Genomic DNA, 18,625 nt, shown 5'->3' on the forward strand with positions numbered 1-18,625 from the left:
AATATATGTCTCAGGAATACGTAATATAATACTAGGTGGATCTCTGAACCTTAGTGTTTTCATTAATTTTCTCCTATTTACTTTTTATTAATTTAGTTTAGTTGATTTAATTTTAGTTTATAATCTCGTCTTTGCTCCACTTTTTAGTGGAAAAACGACTCAATTTACTTTTCTGTACAATAATAGGAATTTTACTAAATATCTACCATTCCCTGTGGATCGACCTCGTACTTATCTAAAATTTATTACTTCGCGACAACCTGCACTTGGGTTTACACATTTAAGTTGTCAACAAGTTTTTGAAATCAAAGAGTAAAAGCCAAGATGTGGGTCAAAAGAAGAAGTCTATCCTATGCCCAAGATAGAGTCCAATGTGTAAAACAAGAAGAGGTGAAACCAAACTGCTGGACCCACGAATTGGATAAACATTCTAATACTACTACATGACAAAACCAAGAAGAAAAATGTGTCTTTGGCTCTTATAAAAAGAAGATGAGTTTTATTTCAAGTGTAAGAGAGAGACATGGAACAAAGAGAATACTGAGATGCTTATAGTAGTACGAATCCCAAAAGAAGAATGACTCATATCTCTATAAGAGAAGCAACACGACAACAAACAAGAAAGCCAAAAATTATAGAAAAAAACGACGTACGACACAAGAGAAGAATTTTCGGCAGCCTTTCTTTCTATTTATTTTCTATTTATGATTTTTAGTACTTAAATCTCTAGCTAAGGTTATGGGTGAAACTTAGTATTTTTATTATGTGTTTTTGAGACTATTTTATTTGTTCTTCATAGATTAATGATTAAATGTTAGGGATGATTTTTATTTGAAAGTAATTTAATGAGACAAGTTTATTTTGATTCATTATGATTTTTGTTTATGTCAAATACTTACTTTGTTTGATTTGTTATGATTCGAAAATATATTGAATGCTTAATTTATTGTAACATGTTTTTGAAATCAAATTCTCAATAAATCCATGTTTAATTTATTTTATATTTACTTTGTGCTTAATTATTTTATTTTTCGATTAGGAGAGTTGATTTTTTATCAAGTTGAATTAAAAATATATGTCTCAGAAATACGTAATATAATACTAGGTGGATCTCTGAACCTTAGTGTTTTCATTAATTTTCTCCTATTTACTTTTTATTAATTTAGTTTAGTTGATTTAATTTTAGTTTATAATCTCGTCTTTGCTCCACTTTTTAGTGGGAAAACGACTCAATTTACTTTTCTGTACAATAATAGGAATTTTACTAAATATCTACCATTCCCTGTGGATCGACCTCGTACTTATCTAAAATTTATTACTTCGCGACAACCTGCACTTGGGTTTACACATTTAAGTTATCATTCTTCTTTTGGGATTCGTACTACTATAAGCATCTCAGTCTTCTCTTTGTTCCATGTCTCTCTCTTACACTTGAAATAAAACTCCTCTTCTTTTTATAAGAGCCAAAGACACCTTTTTCTTCTTGGTTTTGTCATGTAGTAGTATTAGAATGTTTATCCAATTCGTGGGTCCAGCAGTTTGGTTTCACCTCTTCTTGTTTTACACATTGGACTCTATCTTGGGCATAGGATAGACTTCTTCTTTTGACCCATATCTTAGCTTTTACTCTTTGATTTCTTTTGTAATTCCTACATAACATAATTTATTGCATTAATATATTATTTAATGTTAATATTAATATTTGATCAATATTCCACAATTAAATATAAAATGCAAGAATTAAATTATAATAAAGTATGATAATACTTATTTTAATAGGAAAAATAAGCACTTTTAAGCTATTATCAATCACCCATCCTGAGATTGCTCTCGCAGAAGTACGCTTAACTGCGGAGTTCTGATAGGTTCATAACCATCACGGTTTTAAAACGCGTTGTATCATAAAGGGTACATTTATACATATAAGCACATCCTCATTCCCAGGCAATGTGAGACGTCACAATCACCCCCTCTTTGGACCCAGCGTCCCCGCTGACGTCCCTCATTGGGCTTGTGCACGCTCCCACCATCTCAGGCTGGGCAATGGCTCTGATACTATTTGTAACAACCCACCCCCAATGACACAATATTGTCTGCTTTTGGCTCCCCATACCAGACTTCCCAGGAGGTTTGGCTCCCCATATCAGACTTTCCAGGAGGTCACCCATCCTAAGATTGCTCTCGCAGAAGTACGCTTAACTGCGGAGTTCTGATAGGTTCATTGCCATCACGGCTTTAAAACGCGTTGTGTCATAAAGGGTACATTTATACATATAAGCACATCCTCATTTCCAGGCGATGTGGGATGTCACAATAAGACTTTCACTTATAATATAAAGATAGCAATTAAAATCTCCAATCACAATATGAACAATCAGAGCAAGACTAAAGTATTATAACATAAATAGCCACAACGTCCAAAAGTATGGTCAATTGACCAGTCATCAAAGTATAATATAAGATTTCAAACTCAAATATAAGAGTCATAACATAACATCGATCTCAAAGCCTACACTTAAGAAAATAAAGCATAAATATAATTTTGATCATGTCACGACGGGTATCACCACTGCTGCTCCACATCTCGGTCAACCCTAGATCTAGCTCATCAAAGATGATCCTGAGCACACTCTTCAAAAGTACCAAACGTCTCTCGACAACCGTTATCTATTAAACAACATATATTTCATAGGTAGAAAAGATACAGTGTAAGTTTACGATTTAGTGAGTAATAATACGCATGATGTACATGTTATCGTATGGTGAGCTCAAATGTTTAAGATATAAATTACATGCAACAATATACAATTATAATTATTTATTTCACAAATGGTCATGAATGCAATATCTAATATAATATATGCCGTAATAAGAGAATCAAGTCATAGTTCAACTTCATATGGTCTACCCATATATTAACCAATTCAGCAGAGTTGACGTTGTCCCGATGGACCTATAATACAATATCGGTGCCTTGGATATTATACGCATACTGTCATATATTGGCAGTTTGACTGAGTTCGACCTCTGGTGGCCCACGCTACTATCAAAGCCATAACTGTGACTCTCATTTGTAAATGGTGCACTGGTCGCACAACAACCAGTGGATTCAATGCCCATTACAACATAATCATAAATCTCATTGACCATATGATTAACCTATATAATAGTAAGCACATGGCCGCTATCCCGCACGTGCCTATGTACCATGTCATACGATGCAATTTAATATTCACCATCTTTTACATGCATGATTTTATAAACACATCATTTTCATTATCTTGTTATCACTCATTTTCACAAAATAGGGTTTACAGTAATCAAAAGTATATTTCATATGAGTTGTAAACGTACATGTTTGATACATAAAATAATCATGCTGTGCGGGAAAAATAATAACAAGTATCCATGTGAGTATTTACTCACTTGTATCGTAAGGCTTTTACGTAAAGTCTTATTGAAGCTTTACAACCTCAAAATTTGAGAAAAGACCTATTATTAGTCCTAATATTGAGCTAAAACTGGTTATATGTTCTAATAGGTTCAAAATATGTCTCCTGTCTAACCAATGAACGTTCGGGCCACGATGATCGAACGTTCAATCACAACTTCGATCGTTCGATCAGGGAGAGTTTGGGCAGAAACTTAATTTCAAACTAGAAACCCAACCAACCCTTTATAAACAGGTTCTAAGGTATAGACAAGACTCATAACATGTTCTAAGCCATAACAACAGATTCATGCAAAAAAAAACTACGTCCAATATCATCAAAATGCTAAACCAACGTTAAACTAGTATTAAAACCAATAAAACTTCTAGAGGATTAAGCCTACAAGCTTATGATATAAAAACAAACTAACAACATAACATCAACAAATGAAACAAGTTAAGTTAGGAATGCTATCTTCTTAGAAGCAAAAGAGTCAATAACACATTTCCTCCACCAAAACACTCAATTTAGGGTAATTCTGGTTGAAATGGGTGGAAATGAATTAAGGATGAAGGGGGTGGGGTATTAATAGGGGAGGAAAACGCTAACGATAAGGATGATCTGATTTTTACAATACTGCCACCTGTTGAATGTTTGTGTACTATTAGGGTTTAGCAAATGTACGGCGCATGACTTGATTGTTCTGCGTACGATATGACGTACGCACTAAAAGTGTGAGATGTACCTTCTGACACGGTACACGACATCCTTTGAATGTTCAGGGATGGCTACTCGAACGTTCGTAAACGATCGTTTGGCTATACTGTGAATGTACAGCCAGAACAGAAAGTCAAAAGTTCCACAAGTCTTAATATCCAAATAAGGCCTACTTAATTCTTATTTAATAGTTTGGGGTCGTACAGTTGATGTGGCCAAAAAATGCTAATGTGACAACGACATGTCGTATTTAAATATTTGGACCTCTTGATGTGGTATTATGTCACGTGTCATTATTTGATTGGCTACGACCCGGAGCCATATCAATGTCTTATGGTTTTCATCAAGCCATTAGGAGTAGGGACAAGTTTGGATAGTTTGAAAATTAGAGACCTTCGAGATACTTTTGAAACTGCATGGACCAATTCGGTACAAGTCCAAGACCATTTTTTGTCCCTAAAATTATTTAAGAATCTATTTTAATTTGAACTAAAACTGTATTTTCAACCCTTCATTTTACGTGAAGTCTTTTTTTAAAGTTATTTTTATATAGGAACAAATTTCAAAACGAATAATGTTATATATTATATTTTTATCACACAATACTAACGCGACAATTTTAACAAATTCTTTTTTTTCTTTTTTTTGGTGATAAAAACTGATATATGAGTTGGTTGGGACTACCACATTAATATTGTTAAATAAAATTATAGTTTATAGCGTTACTCTTTTAGATATACCAAATACTTTTGAATTTTAGATTTAAGACTAGGAGTACGTTTGTGATTTCGATTTCGTAGACAAGAAGTGAGATTTTAAATCAAATTGCAAAAAATGAATTGTTTGAGAATTGCGATTTGAAAAAATTACAATTTGAAAACGCAAAAAACTAATTTTCCAAATGGCAATATGGTATTGTTTTTGAAAACGCAGAATTTTAAAAGTTAATCTGTAATTTTAAAGGCTAAATTGAAATTTTGTTAAATGCTTAACTATATTTTTAAAAATTAATTTTCAAATCACACATTTTAAAATTGCTATTTTTAAATTATACTTTTTAAAATTGCAAAATTATAATCAATTTACAAATAAACTACTTCTCAAAAATCGATTTTTCTTTTTGGCATACAGAAATAAACCCACATTAAACTAGAGCGTAGTGATAGACGATAGTTGGCGGTGGCCGTCGTTGGAAGAAGAGAAAGCACTCTCAGTTCGAGAATCAGAAGCCAGAAAGCCAGAAAGAACTATCGAGAGCTATTTTCACAACCATGACTGGTATTTAATTTTCCTTCACTCTCTCAGTCTATTGCTTGATAACTATATTACCCTTATAGACAACCATGATCTGGGTTTTCTGATAACGTATTAAATCTATTAGATTCCATTGAATTTTAGCTCAGAGATGACCCAACTGCGTTAAGATTAATTTACGGTTGTTATTTTTGTTTTTCTTAAACAATAATGTGAACAGACTATGCTCAGGAGCAGGAGATGGAAATCGAGGCATTGGAAGCAATACTTATGGATGATTTCAAAGGTTTGTGGTGCCCTTTTTGTCTATGAATCTGAATTGCAATTTTTTCTCTTATATTTTCGTGTTGCCATTTTGACATGTAATGCGGCATCGTTTTGTTGCAGAAATTCACTCTGGTGAGAGTGGTTTGGGTACTTCCAATCGGTGCTTCCAAATAAAACTATCCCCACAGGTTCATATTCTCATTCCCTTAGCGTGGTTTGCCATTTTTTTTTTTTTTCTTTCACATGTTATTTGCAGACTTGATGTTAAGCTTCTTTTTTTTTTTGTCTGGTGACTCTTAAAAAACCATTGGGTAAGTCATAGTAGAATTAGTTTTTATCTAAGTTATTTAACTTACAACAATCTTAAAATCAGAGAGCATAAGAACTACATGGCGGAAATTTTACTTGGTTGAACAATCGGGATTCTCCCGCTTGGTCTAGAATTGATAGATTCCTTTTCTCTCCAGCATGGGAAACACCAGTTTCCTGTTTCCCAAAGGAGGCTTCCTAGACTTTGTTTGGATCATTTCCCTTCCTCCATGACTTTGGCGACTTTCTAAGGGGCAATAGGTCCTTCAAATTTGAAAACATGTGGCTTAAGTCTGAAGGTTTTGTGGACAAGGTAAAATAGTGGTGGGACTCTTATCATTTCCAAGCCTCGCAATTTGATATAAAGAGATGGAACGAGGAGGTGTTTGGCAATGTAGAACAAAAGAAGAAGATTCTTTTAGAAGAGTTACATATTTTTGAAGTCCTTGAAGAAGAAAGGGCCTTGGGCGTTGTCGTTGAGGAGAACATGAAGAAGGTATAAATTGTTAGCAAGTTAGAAAGATCTACTCTCATGGAAGAGGTGAGTTGGAGGTAGAAATCTAGGGTGGTGTTGTTATGGGAGGGTGACAATCGCATAATTTTTTTTCGCACAATGGCTAACTCCAACAGAAGATGGAATTGACTCCTTGTTGATTGATGGCACAGTTTCTACCAGCCAGTTGGAGATCGGGGAGCACATTTTCCAGTTTTATAAAAAGTTGTTCACCGAGCAGTTCAGTTGGAGGCCTGTTGTAGACGGTCTTTTCTTTGATTCTATTGATGAGGCTAAGGCTAGTTGTTTGGAGAGAGATTTTGAGGAAATGAAGGTTTGAGAAGTTGTGAAAGCTATGAATGGTGACAAGGTGCCGGGCCTTGGTGATGGGTATATGGTTATGGAGATATGCTTTGGAAATGGATGCTCTTTGGAGAAAGGTGGTGGATTTCAAATATGGAAGTATGAGGGGTAGTTGGTGCTCTAAGGAGGTTGGGGGTTCTTTTGGGGTTGGAGTTTGGAAGTGTATTAGGAGGGGATGGGATGATTTTGCTGCTCATGTGAGATATGAGATCGGAAACGGTTCGAAAGTTCTATTTTGGCATGATGTGTGGTGTGGGGAGATTTCTTTGAAGACTCTTTTTGCAGAGTTGTTTCTCATTGCTAGTGGCAAGGATGCATGGATGGAGGACAATATACAGAGACAAAATGGGACAATTTTGTGGAATATTTGTTTTCTCGCCCAGTTTATGATTGGGAGGTGGAAGCGGTTAGTAGATTTTTGGGGATGTTGTACACTCTTAAAGTTAGAAGTGAGGGAGAGGATAAAATGTGTTAGATTCCAACGCGTAAGAAATCATTTGAGGTAAAGTCTTACAATAAGGTTTTATCTAGTCCTATGCCGTCGTCATTTCTGTGGAGAAGTATTTGGAAAGTTAAGGTCCCCCGAGAGTGGCTTTCTTTGTGTGGATGGCGGCTTTGGGAAAAATCTTAACTTTGGATAATTTACGAAAGAGAAGCATTATTGTGATAGAGTGGTGCTACATGTGTAGGATTTCTGGAGAGTCCATGGACCATTTGTTTCTGCACTGTATGGTTGCTACAGAATTGTGGAGGACGATATTGCAAATGTTTGGGGTGGAGTGGGTAATGCCGCGGTCGGTGAAAGATATGTTGGAAAGTTGGAGGGGGCAAAAGGGCAATCGGACGTTGATACCGATTTGGTGCATGGTTCCATTGTGTTTGATGCGGTGTGTTTGGAGGGAACGAAATGCACGCTGTTTTGAAGATTGTGAGACTGACTTGATAAACTTGAAGAAAATGATGCTTCAAACATTGTTTATGTAGAGAGAGAAATTTCAGTTTATGCATGAGTGTTCTTATTTTGAATTTATAGATAGGTGCTCTCTTTTTTCTTTGAATTAGGGGTTTCTTGTATACGTCCTATGTACTATGGGTTGCGCCTCTTTGCGTTTCTTGAATATATTTTACTTGTCAAAAAAGAAAAAAAGGTGCCGGGCCTTGGCGGTTACTCCATGGCATTCTTCCAAGCTTGTTGGGTTGTTCTGAATGAGGATATCATAAAGGTCTTTCATGATTTGCATGCTAGTGGTAAGTTTGAGAGAAGCCTTAATGCTACGTTCCTCAGCTTTATTTCGAAGATTCTAGGGGCTGTCAACCCCAAGGATTTTCACCCGATCAGTCTAGTGGGTAGCATTTACAAGATTACTGCTAAAATTCTAGCTAACAAGCTTAAGATGGTGTTGGAGTAGGTGATTTCTAAGTCACAATGCGTTCATCTGTAGTAGGCTGATCCTAAATCCTATTCTTATTGCCAATGAATGCCTTGATAGTAGAATGAGATTTGGAGAGCCGGGGTTTATTTGTAAAATGGACTTAGAAAAAGGTCATGATCATGTTAATTGGGATTTTTTGTTGTACATGCTAAGGTGGGGTTTGGGGGGAAATAGTGCTCATGGATAACTCATTGTATTTCCTCGGTGCGTTTCTTAGTTTTGGACTCTCCCACAGGCTTCTTTAACAGCTCTCGTGGCTTGAGCAAGGAGACCCTCTGACTCATTTGTTGTTTGTCATAGTGATGAAGGTGTTGGGTAGGATGATTTCAGTTGAAGTGGGTGCAGGTATGCTGTCTGGCTTGTTTGTGGGGACAGGGATTGATATTTCCCATCTTCTATTTGTTGATGATACTTTGCTTTTCTATGGGGTTGACCCAAATCATCTACGCAATTTACGGGGTTTTTTCTTATGTTTTGAAGCTGTGTCGGGTTTGAAGATGAACTTAGCAAAGTCGGAATTGGTTCTTGTGGGAAATGTTGATAATGTGGCTGGGTTGGCTGGGATTTTGGGTTGTGGGTTATGTCTCTGCCCATGAAGTATCTTGGTTTTCCGTTAGGAGCCTCTTAGGCCAAGCATATACGAGACGGTGTTATTGAGAAGATAGAATGTCGGTTGGCTAGTTGGAAAATGTTGCATTTGTCTAAGGGTGGTAGGATTACCCTTATCAAGAGCACCCTATCCGACTTACTTATGTACTTCATGTCCCTCTTTTCTCTCCCTACGAGTGTTGCAAACCGTATTTAGAAGCTTCAATGTAATTTCTTATGGGATGGGCTAGACGAAGAATTCAAATATCACCTGGTGAGTTGGTCGAATGTTTGTACGCCGATGTTTGAGGTTTAGAAACTTGCTGAGGTTCAATCATGCTCTTTTAGGTAAATGACTAGTGCTATGAGCTTGAGAGAGAGGCTTGATGGAAATTGGTGGTGGACTCTACATTTGGAAGTTCATGGGGAGGGTTGTGTTCTAGTGAGCCTGTTGGGGTGGGTGTATGGAAGAATATTAGGAGAGGTTGGGAGAAGTAGTCATACCAGATTTGAGGTGAGAGATGACTCTTAAGGTTAGATTTTGGCATGATCTTTGGTGTGGGGATATGGCCCTTAAGGAATCATTTCCAGTTTTATTTGGTATTGCTTGCGGAAATGATGCTTCTGTTATGGCTTATGTGGAATTTTTTGGATGTGCTATTCAGCAGAATATGAGCTTTGCTAGAGCGGCTCATGATTGGGAGGTAGATGCCTTTACCTTGTTCTTTAGGGCATTGTATTTAGTGAGAATGAGACGGGAATGGGAGGACAAGCAGTGGTGGGTCCAATCCAAAAGAGGGTTGTTTGGTGTTAAATCCTTCTATAGTGCCATGGGTTATAATGATGATTTTTTTGTTTCCCCTTTTTTTTTTTATTTGGTCGGAAGCCCTAGGAAAGATCCTTACCATGGACAACCTCTGGAAGCAGCGCGTCATTGTGGTTTATAGGTGTTATATGCGTAAAAGAAATGAGGAGTCCGTGAATCATTTTTTTCGTTGTGAGGTTGCTTGTGCCATATGAAATATTTTCTTTAGTCGTTTTGGGCTGTCTTGGGTTATGCCTGGACAAGTAATTGACTTGTATGCTTGTTGGTGGACTGCAGGCAGCATTTGGAGTGCTACTGTGTGAAAGATGGTGCCTTTTTTTTTTTGTGGTGTCTATGGAGAGAAAAGAAAGATTGAAGTTTATGATAGAAGTTTTGAGGACTATGAGAGGACTTTGGAGGAGATTAAGTCTTTATTTTTTAACACCATATATCTTTGAACAACTGCTTTTATTTTTCCTTTGGTGATTAGTAATCATGATTTTTTTTTTTTTTTGCTCCTACTAGCTAGGTGGCTTCTCTCGTATACTTACTGTGTGCTTGTGAGCACCTTATGCTTTTAATGATATCTCGATTATTTATAAAAAATAAGTGATATTCTCGTATTTTGCATGTCTAAAAGAGCTTTAATCATCACTACCATGTGGTGTTGTGCATTTGCTAGTGCGTGTGTCCATTAGCCAACAATTATGCGTTTTATGACCTACCCGACCTAACCAATAATGCATGGTGCAGTGGTGCTTTTATGTCAGCTGGCTTGAAAATCAATGGCTATTTTATGTCAATGCATATTTTCAACTGCACAGATATCAATCAATTTGTTTATGTGATATAGGCTTGAATTTTCTTTATGTGTTATTTTGCTTTATGTTCAACAGGACGATGAAACAGATGAATTGTCCACTCCAGGTTATTCTTGTTCATTTCTTTTTATATTGATAAGTTTCTTCTTGGTTCTTTCCTAATACACACACAAAACACACTTTTGGGAGCTTTGTTTACTGGGTTTCCTAGTTCAAGATTTTTTTGATTTCCTATGAACATAAACTTTTTCTGAAGCTTCTGTTGCAGTTCAGCTGGCTTTGATTTTCTCGCACACAGAAAAGTATCCAGATGAACCTCCACTTTTAAATGTGAAAAGGTTAGTACATTCTTCTGGTGGACAGTACCGTGCTAAAGAGTTCTCTGTCATTCCCCACGCTTATACTCTGCCACTTATCCACAAACTTATATTTCCCCTTTCTTTTTTCTTTTTTTAGTTCATTTTTAGTTTCTCTTTTCTACTCCAACTGTGACTTTTACTTGCTATGCCCTGAACTTGTTGAACACACTTCTACTACTTACCAGTATACATTAGCGAAAAACTTTCTGAAGTAACTACCTTCATGTTTTGAATGCATAATTGAAGTGGCATCATATGGTTGCACCTCTCTGCTATATTCCTCTTTGCTGACTTCCCGACTGCCATGCCTGTGTTGTGTAGACAAGTTGTGAATTGTCCATCATATTAACCTTGGTAATCTGCACCATATACCTTACCTATAATTTGTATGCTACTGTGTTGCTTCTCTGTTTACCTGACATTCCCCTGCTTGGTTCCCTTGGCCAATTTTTTTAATAGTCTTTCAGTTGATTGCATAAACAAAAAGATCATATGAATTCACTCTATTGTGTATACGAACTAGAGTTAAACTGCACCCCGTGCACTATAAGGTTAGAATATCTGAAATTCAAAAAGAAAAAATGTAAAATTGAGAAGGAATTTTTTGAATTTTCTAATGCTTTCAAAAGTAAATTTTTTTGTTTAATAAGTAATCAAAATATCATTAAAAAGTGCAAAAGACGCAACTCAGGTACACATGAAGTATATAAGAGATACACCTAGCAAGAAAGAGAAATTTTCTTCAAGAAAATCATGAAAACCAAGCAAATTAGGATAGTCTAAAGCAACTGTCTAGTGGTAGAGTATTGAAGAAGAAAGACTTCAGTTCTACCACTGTCCTCTCGTAGTCTTCAAAATTTCTATCATTTTTTTTTCCTCTAAAGACACTACACAAGGCAGGACGGTACCATCTTCCACACTGCTACTCTCTGAGGACTGCTACTCAACCCTCTACAACAAGTGAAAAGGTCTACTACTCGTCTAAGCATAACCCAAGTTAGCCTAGCACGACTGAAAATAGCTCCATAGGGCACTAGCAACTTCATAGTGGGGAAGAAGATAATCCACTAACTCCCCACTCTTCTGATATATACAACACCAACCACAACGACATGACGCTTCCTTAGCTTATCCATGTTGATGATCTGTCCTAGGGTGGCCGACCAAGCAAAGAATGCCGCTCTCAAAAGTTATAAATTGATGTAGTGATATTTCATTTAACTTATTTTGACAAGTATCACCAATCATTTATTTTCTGGATGGTTGTGTTTGAATGCTAGCTGTACTTATTTATTATGGATTCAAATGTTTGGTGTGCATGTCCTTGTTTATTATCCCATCTGCTAATGGTGCAAATTATAACTGGGGGCTTTTGGGAGCTCATTGAAATGGTAGGGGCTCTCTTTTAGATTATTTAACTTGGATTCATATTGCAAATTTGAGATGATACAAAGTTTTTTAGATGAATAGCTGTCTGTTATCAATATTGCCTTGTTCAGCTAGATTAAGGTCGAGTGATAACTGTACGAATATGGTTCTGTATGAGGTGAACCCGTGTTTTCTGTTCCCTAGTGATGGTATTTTCATTTTGTCAGTTTACGAGGAATACACATAGAAGATCTTAGAATTCTGAAAGAAAAGCTTCATCAAGAGGTAATTTTTTTATATATTTTGTACTTGTGTATGCAATTTACTTTTTCAGCACATTTTTAGGTGCAAGTGGGTGTGTTTACATTCGCGATGTAGCTTCCTGGCAATGCAGTACAGTTGAATAGTCCATTCAACCCCACCCCTTCCATCCACTCCACACATGGGTAAAAGGGAAAAAAAAAATACCATAAAAGAGTCATTTGAAATGGAAAAAAATCAGTTTTGTTTTAGAAAATTCCACGTATATTTTTATGGGCTGTCAATCTCGTTGGAACCTATAAAATTGAGATTGCATGTTAGGTGTGCTGATGATATCCTGAGAGCTGCAAAATAGGAAATGGCATGATTTCATCTTCTCACCAGGACTAAAGGTGCTTTGTAGTAACTGCAATTTATAGCAATCTAATAATCTAAAATGTTAGCTTAGTAGGTCAACATTTATGTTTATTCTAAAAAATATGGCTGAAATTCTCAAAAAGTGTTGTAAAGTTGTACAGTTGTGCTTAGCATATCTTGATCTGTTACTTGCATTCCACAGGCGTCTGAAATTCTTGGTATGGCTATGATTTACACACTAGTTACATCAGCTCAAGAGTGGCTTTCTGAACGATTTGGTCAAGATGCTAATATTGAGAATGACGAAGCAGAAGTGGCAGCAAAAGATGATGTATGGGCGTTCTCTAATTTCTTCTCCTTCTTATCACCACTGTTTTATTTTTCATTTGTTTCCTATATATTATGCGTATATGTAGTTTCTGTTTCAGAACATTCCTTAGCCAAATATATGTGGCAAGATCTCAAAAGCTTATGAACTCATTGACTGCAAAATTTTAGTTGTACTTGTAGTTCGTATATTGTTATCTGTACATAAACAAAGAATGTTTGACTGGTCATTCTTCTTAGTCATATTATGCCTTTTAAGCTAGACTTTCAGCTAGCGCACCGACTATTTTGTTCTGTATTAAGATAGGTTATCACAGGTGGAAAAAAAAGTGTTTAGTGAAGCCCAAGCAAGGAATTGTAGTGACAGAGTTTGAAAAATATTTGTAAGAGTAAGGAAGGAAACGGCTTATGCTGAAGATGAGGTGTTACCATAAATAATTTGGGCAATACCAGAAACAAAGAGTACTGTAGTCAGAGAAGTTATTATAAACTACCAATGCATAAAAAAGAGGGAATGATACCTATATCGCTATATGCATAGGTACCACTACAATAGTGCTTCTATATGCAGAACTCTGGAGGAGATTACGTCATTGTTTTCCAAAACTTTGTATCTTTAGACTTCTGCTTATGTTTCTCTTTGTTGATTAGTTATAGTGATTTCCTTGTTCTTTTTGCTCCTTCTAGTTAGGTGTTTCTTCTTGTATACTTCTTGTGTACTTAAGGGCATCTTTACGCTTTTAATGATATTTTTCGATTACTTATCAAAAAAAATAAATGTATGTATGTATGTATGTATGTATGTGTATGTATATGTATTTACATATATTGATGTGTATATATGTATACACATCTATGCATGTGTGTTTGTGTATAATATCCTAAAAGGATATTTTAGAAAATTTGGCAAAATGGTTTCTTCATGCTTAATAATAGAATTGATTCATGCTTAATAATAGAATTGAAATACTACATAACAAAGATGACAATAAGATTGGTGTAATTTTAATGAGAATGTTGAGACGCCAGGTGGCAACAAAGAATAAATTGTGCATCTGTGTGAAATTTGAGCCTTGGAGGTATCATTTTCTTTTCTTTTTCATTTCCTGGAAACAAGAGGAGAGATCTAGGCTAGATGGCTTAGTTGTTTGCTACAAGAACTTTCGACAAGGCAACTAAATAGACTTTCTATGGTTCAAGTTGAAGGCGCCGCAAAGTTGATGGGAAGGCCAAAAAGAATTTGATGTAGGTTGTAAAACATGATAATGCCTTATAATGTAATAAATATTACTTATCAAGGGCAATCAAAAAATAGAAAAAGAAGGAAAACGACAACATATGCTTGGTCTTAAGCAGAACTTTTGTGAAGAAGGTTAATGTGCTGGTGAAAAAGAGTTAATGAAGCTGCCCCTATTCAATTTGATAAGACTTTGTTGCATTGATTCGCATATCTTGCCTGTTGATCTCCTTATATTGCTTTATGCTTGCACATTTTTCTCATATTTAGTATGATGTACGGATGCTTGTGTGTTTGGATATGCAAATAATTCTATGATATTATTGTAAAGAAGGTTGTAGAATTCCATGAATCCTTGCTATTAGGGAATATCAGCTTAGGTATGATCAGATCACTTGATCTGCCCCAAGAATAGGGCCTTTCTTCTGGTTGGGAATAAGTCGAGGACACGACTTTGGGTATGTTGTCTACAGAATCACCTGATACAATTTAGGCATTAAGGGGATCCAGCGGGGCCCATTTTCCTTGGAAGAGTATTATCTGGGTAGTAAAAACCATAAAAAAGTTGCTTTTTTCGCTTGGACTGTTGTGTTAGGTAAAACTTGAACTGCCAGATAATCTTATAAAATGAATGGTATGCATGTTTAAATGTAGTGGTAGACCTGTTGATCATCTGTTGCTCTAGTCCGAGAGTTGTGGTACTTTGTTTTTACTGCAGTTGGACTTCAATGAGTGATGCCTAAGAAGGTGAACAATGTGTACTTTATTGCGAATGGTTACTTGGAAGGCATGAGTGGAAGCTTCATTTGAAGTGCAGCTCCTTTTTGCCTTTGCATACAATTTGGAGAGAGGAATAATTGTATTTTTAATTGTGTTGAATTGTCTGCCATTGAGATTAAATCTGTCTTATAGCAATCATCATATGAGTGGTCAGTAGTTATTGGCAAGGCTGCGCTTACCAATCAGCAGGCTGATTCTCTTTTTCCATGTTCGAGCCCTTTACTTGTAAGGCTTCAAAGAGGACTTGACCAATTTATTGACACGAGATGAACAGTTTAGAAATAGCTTGAATAAGTTATGTTAACAATTTATATTGATTTACAATGGGATTACTAGGACTTCTCTATGTCCAAGAACAAAAGAATTCCTTTTCTGTCTCGCACTATCCATTAAGATAAAGCTTATTCCAGTTGAGTGATACTTGCACTATCTGTTAAGATGAAGCTTGTAGACAACTGCATAATCAATAAAAGAAGTTATGTCTTTCCTTTCTGCATGTTACATTTTTTCTTTTGGGATTAGAATAGATCATGGTTGTCGATTGTGTCAATGCTGCATGACGGGGCTTTTATTTTATTTTCATACTTTTGCATTGGGTGTTTGTTTAAGATATGTTTGCCTTCATATTTTTTCTCGGAGCTGCTTCACTTTTGTTCCCCCCTTGCTTTTTCAGATAGTCATTCCACATGGAGAACCTGTTACTATTGATACTTTTTTGGTGTGGAGAGAGAGGTTTGAAGCAGAGTTGGCACTAGAACGAGCCAAGTAAGTTCTCTTAGTAGATTTTGATTTTAATTTTTTGGGATATGGGTTCATTTTCCAGCCTCAGGCATTTTCATTATGAGAGGAATAGAACAGAATGATTTCATTTCATGTGTTTCCTAGATAAATTTCCCTTGAGGTTGTGCATGATAGACAAATGACATTTAGGGATGTGGAAAAGGACAAATGTGTAGGAACTCAAGATGACAAGAACCTATATTCTTGGACATTCCAACCTTGCATTTGATGTCCCGTGCCTTTTGTTATAGCAATTGATGCCATTCAAGTTCAAGTAGATTGGTTCCCAGGTTATTATATGTCCCCTCCTCTGCGGTGCAATCCTGATGGTGCTTCTCGGACGGTCTCTCAACTCACGACCCCTCCTTCCATTGGAGCCACTGAGTTGGGAAAGAAGTTGCGCTCTTCTTTCCCCGTGGTCTCGAAGCCATTTCAAAGTTATATCAAGAAGGCGAGGATACTTAGGGAAGGGGTTTCGTTGAAGTGGAACGATGTGCTTCTATCAGATTCCCTGAAAGCCTCGAAGTTGGTTGCCAACTTAGCTGTTAATAAGGTTGCGGTTGCAGAGCCTCCAACGAAGAAGGTTGCAGAGTCTCCAATGAAGACGGGCATTCTTAGAAAGGGGTTTCTTAACCCTCGCCCAAAGATGTCAGCTACTCCCGCTTCGCCTCGGAAGGTCTTCGATGTTGGGATGGTTGGGCCTTCCTCCCCTCCTAGAGGTTGTTCCATTTCTTCACCTGTTTAGGGTAATAGTTTCTCCCAATCTCGGAATTGGCCGATCGGTTTTGATCATAACAGGGAGATTGTGGTTTGGGAGGAGGACGTTGATCTTTGGAATGTTTCGCCTTTGGATTGGGCGTTAGAGGGCGCTTTTGGGGACGAGTCGTTGGCCATTCGGGATGTGCCATGGAAGAAGAATTTCAGCGTGACAAGATGATATCGCGCTAAAAGTCCAAAGGCAAGAAGGAGCTTCTAAACCTGCATAGCTCTATCAACTATGGCGACGCTAAATCTTCCGCTAGGCGTAGGAAAGGAAAGGGCCTTATGTTGTAGAGTTGTGTGCCTTTATGTGCTTGGGTGGGTTTGTGGGCCATTCCTCGGGTTCGGTTTTTGCTTGGATTATTTTGAGGGGTGTTTCTCTTGGGTTTTTCTCAGGTTCTAGGGTTTTTTTTTTTTTTCTTTTTTCTTTTTTCTTTTGGGTTTAGGGGGTCTTGTTGGGGGGGGGGGGGGGGGGGGGGTTTGGGGTTGGTTTGGGTGCTTTTAGGGTTTTTTTTTTGTATTGAGGGGTTACTATTGGGGGTTTCTTTTGTTTTGTGAAGGTTTTTATTATGCTTGTTAGGGGTTTTCTTGTGGGTTCCTTGTGGTTTTATTGGGTTTTTTATGTGGGCTAGCTGAGTTGCTTATGTGTATACATCCTGTGTACTTAGGGGCGCCTTACGCTTTTTTAATGAAATTCTCTTACTTATCAATATATATATATATCATGAGCAATATGGATATATGTTAGCTTACTACTTTTTCTCTATGCAAACAAATGCACAACAATTTTCAGGCTAATGCCCGAGTCGGCACTTACAGCACCAAAGGAAAAGAGGGTCTCAGGAAGACAGTGGTTTGAAAGTGGAAGAGCTTCTGCAGTATGTCACTCTTATCTCACCTTATCTCCCTCTCACATTGTGGATGCCTTAAATTCGTATTGTACCCCGCCCCCTTCTCTCACATTGTGGATGGAATTTATATTCTTCACAATCTGGAGTCAGTAGCATTGCTGTAAAAAAAGCTATGGAGACTCTCCTTACAAACTTGGCTTGATTTATGATGAATGAATAATTATAGTGACCTTTTTCTCTTCTGCAGAAAGGTGCAGCTCCAGTTACTGAAGGATCTGATGAGGAAATTGAGGAAGATATTGATGTTGATGATGATGATTTTGAAGGTGATTCTCTCTCTCCCTTCCCATAATTTCCTATTTGATGATTTGAAGACCACGTCCTTTTTCTTTGAGAATATGAATGATGTTGGTAAGCTCTGTATGCCAAGTCTGACAAAGGTTTATATCTTTGTTGTGGCAGATGACGAAGAAGATATGCTGGAGCACTACCTGGCGGAGAAATCTGACTCATCCACTCATTCTGAAAGGAGAGCTTAAAGAGCATATGGGGCAGTATTTGGCATGGATCAATTTCTGTTATTATTTTTGTCATTTGAATTTTTGCCTTGTTTATGTCTTGAGGGGGAGAAGTAGGAAAACATAGTTTTAGCGATTATGATTATCTTTAGTAAAGTGGTGAGATTGTGAGAAGGAGTGAATTCAAAGAAATAGGTTTTGTAATTTTAAAACTTTGTACTCCTTAAATGAAGCCCCAAATGGGCGGGTGATATATCCATGGAAATATCTATATGCTACCATGCACTTCCTTCTTTCTGAACTACGTTGTGCTTTGAGGAGAGAATAGGGAGGGATGGGTCGGGTCAGGTCAAAAAACCGACTCCTTTACTCTCTGAAAATAAGATTAGTTCTTTATTAGCTTTAATTTTATTATTTTTTTTTTTGGCCCGATTTCATTAGCTTTAACTAATTGCCCATGTTTGTGCCCTCTAATGAACAACTTTAAGGCATTTATATGTTTCGTTTTCAATTACTTTGGTATATTTATCACCTTGTGCTAATTATT

General features: G+C 36.8%; 1 protein-coding gene across 3 annotated transcripts; it reads left to right on the forward strand.

Annotated features, from left to right (window-relative positions):
- Positions 1–5,267: 5,267 nt before the first annotated feature.
- Positions 5,268–18,379, forward strand: LOC133865033 (uncharacterized). 3 transcript variants are annotated; one of them, XM_062301502.1, is made up of 11 exons: positions 5,268–5,426; positions 5,623–5,688; positions 5,790–5,857; positions 10,557–10,587; positions 10,738–10,819; positions 12,436–12,493; positions 13,029–13,157; positions 15,844–15,935; positions 17,503–17,587; positions 17,808–17,886; positions 18,023–18,379. In XM_062301502.1, the coding sequence occupies exons 1-11, from the start codon at positions 5,420–5,422 to the stop codon at positions 18,097–18,099; spliced, it is 774 nt and encodes a 257-aa protein (XP_062157486.1). In that variant the 5' UTR covers positions 5,268–5,419; the 3' UTR covers positions 18,100–18,379. The 3 variants fall into 3 exon arrangements, with proteins under 3 accessions (XP_062157486.1, XP_062157487.1, XP_062157488.1); XM_062301503.1 differs by having other exon boundaries at positions 10,750–10,819; XM_062301504.1 differs by having other exon boundaries at positions 5,634–5,688.
- Positions 18,380–18,625: the final 246 nt, after the last annotated feature.

This window comes from Alnus glutinosa, chromosome 3, assembly GCF_958979055.1.
Source record: "Alnus glutinosa chromosome 3, dhAlnGlut1.1, whole genome shotgun sequence".
NCBI classification, from domain to species: Eukaryota; Viridiplantae; Streptophyta; class Magnoliopsida; order Fagales; family Betulaceae; genus Alnus; species Alnus glutinosa.

Excerpts from the sequence above, each read along its gene's own strand:
- LOC133865033 (XM_062301502.1), top strand. Across the intron at positions 5,689-5,789 it reads ACTTATGGATGATTTCAAAG|AAATTCACTCTGGTGAGAGT; the intron begins GTTTGTGGTGCC and ends GTTTTGTTGCAG. Across the intron at positions 15,936-17,502 it reads TTGGCACTAGAACGAGCCAA|GCTAATGCCCGAGTCGGCAC; the intron begins GTAAGTTCTCTT and ends AACAATTTTCAG.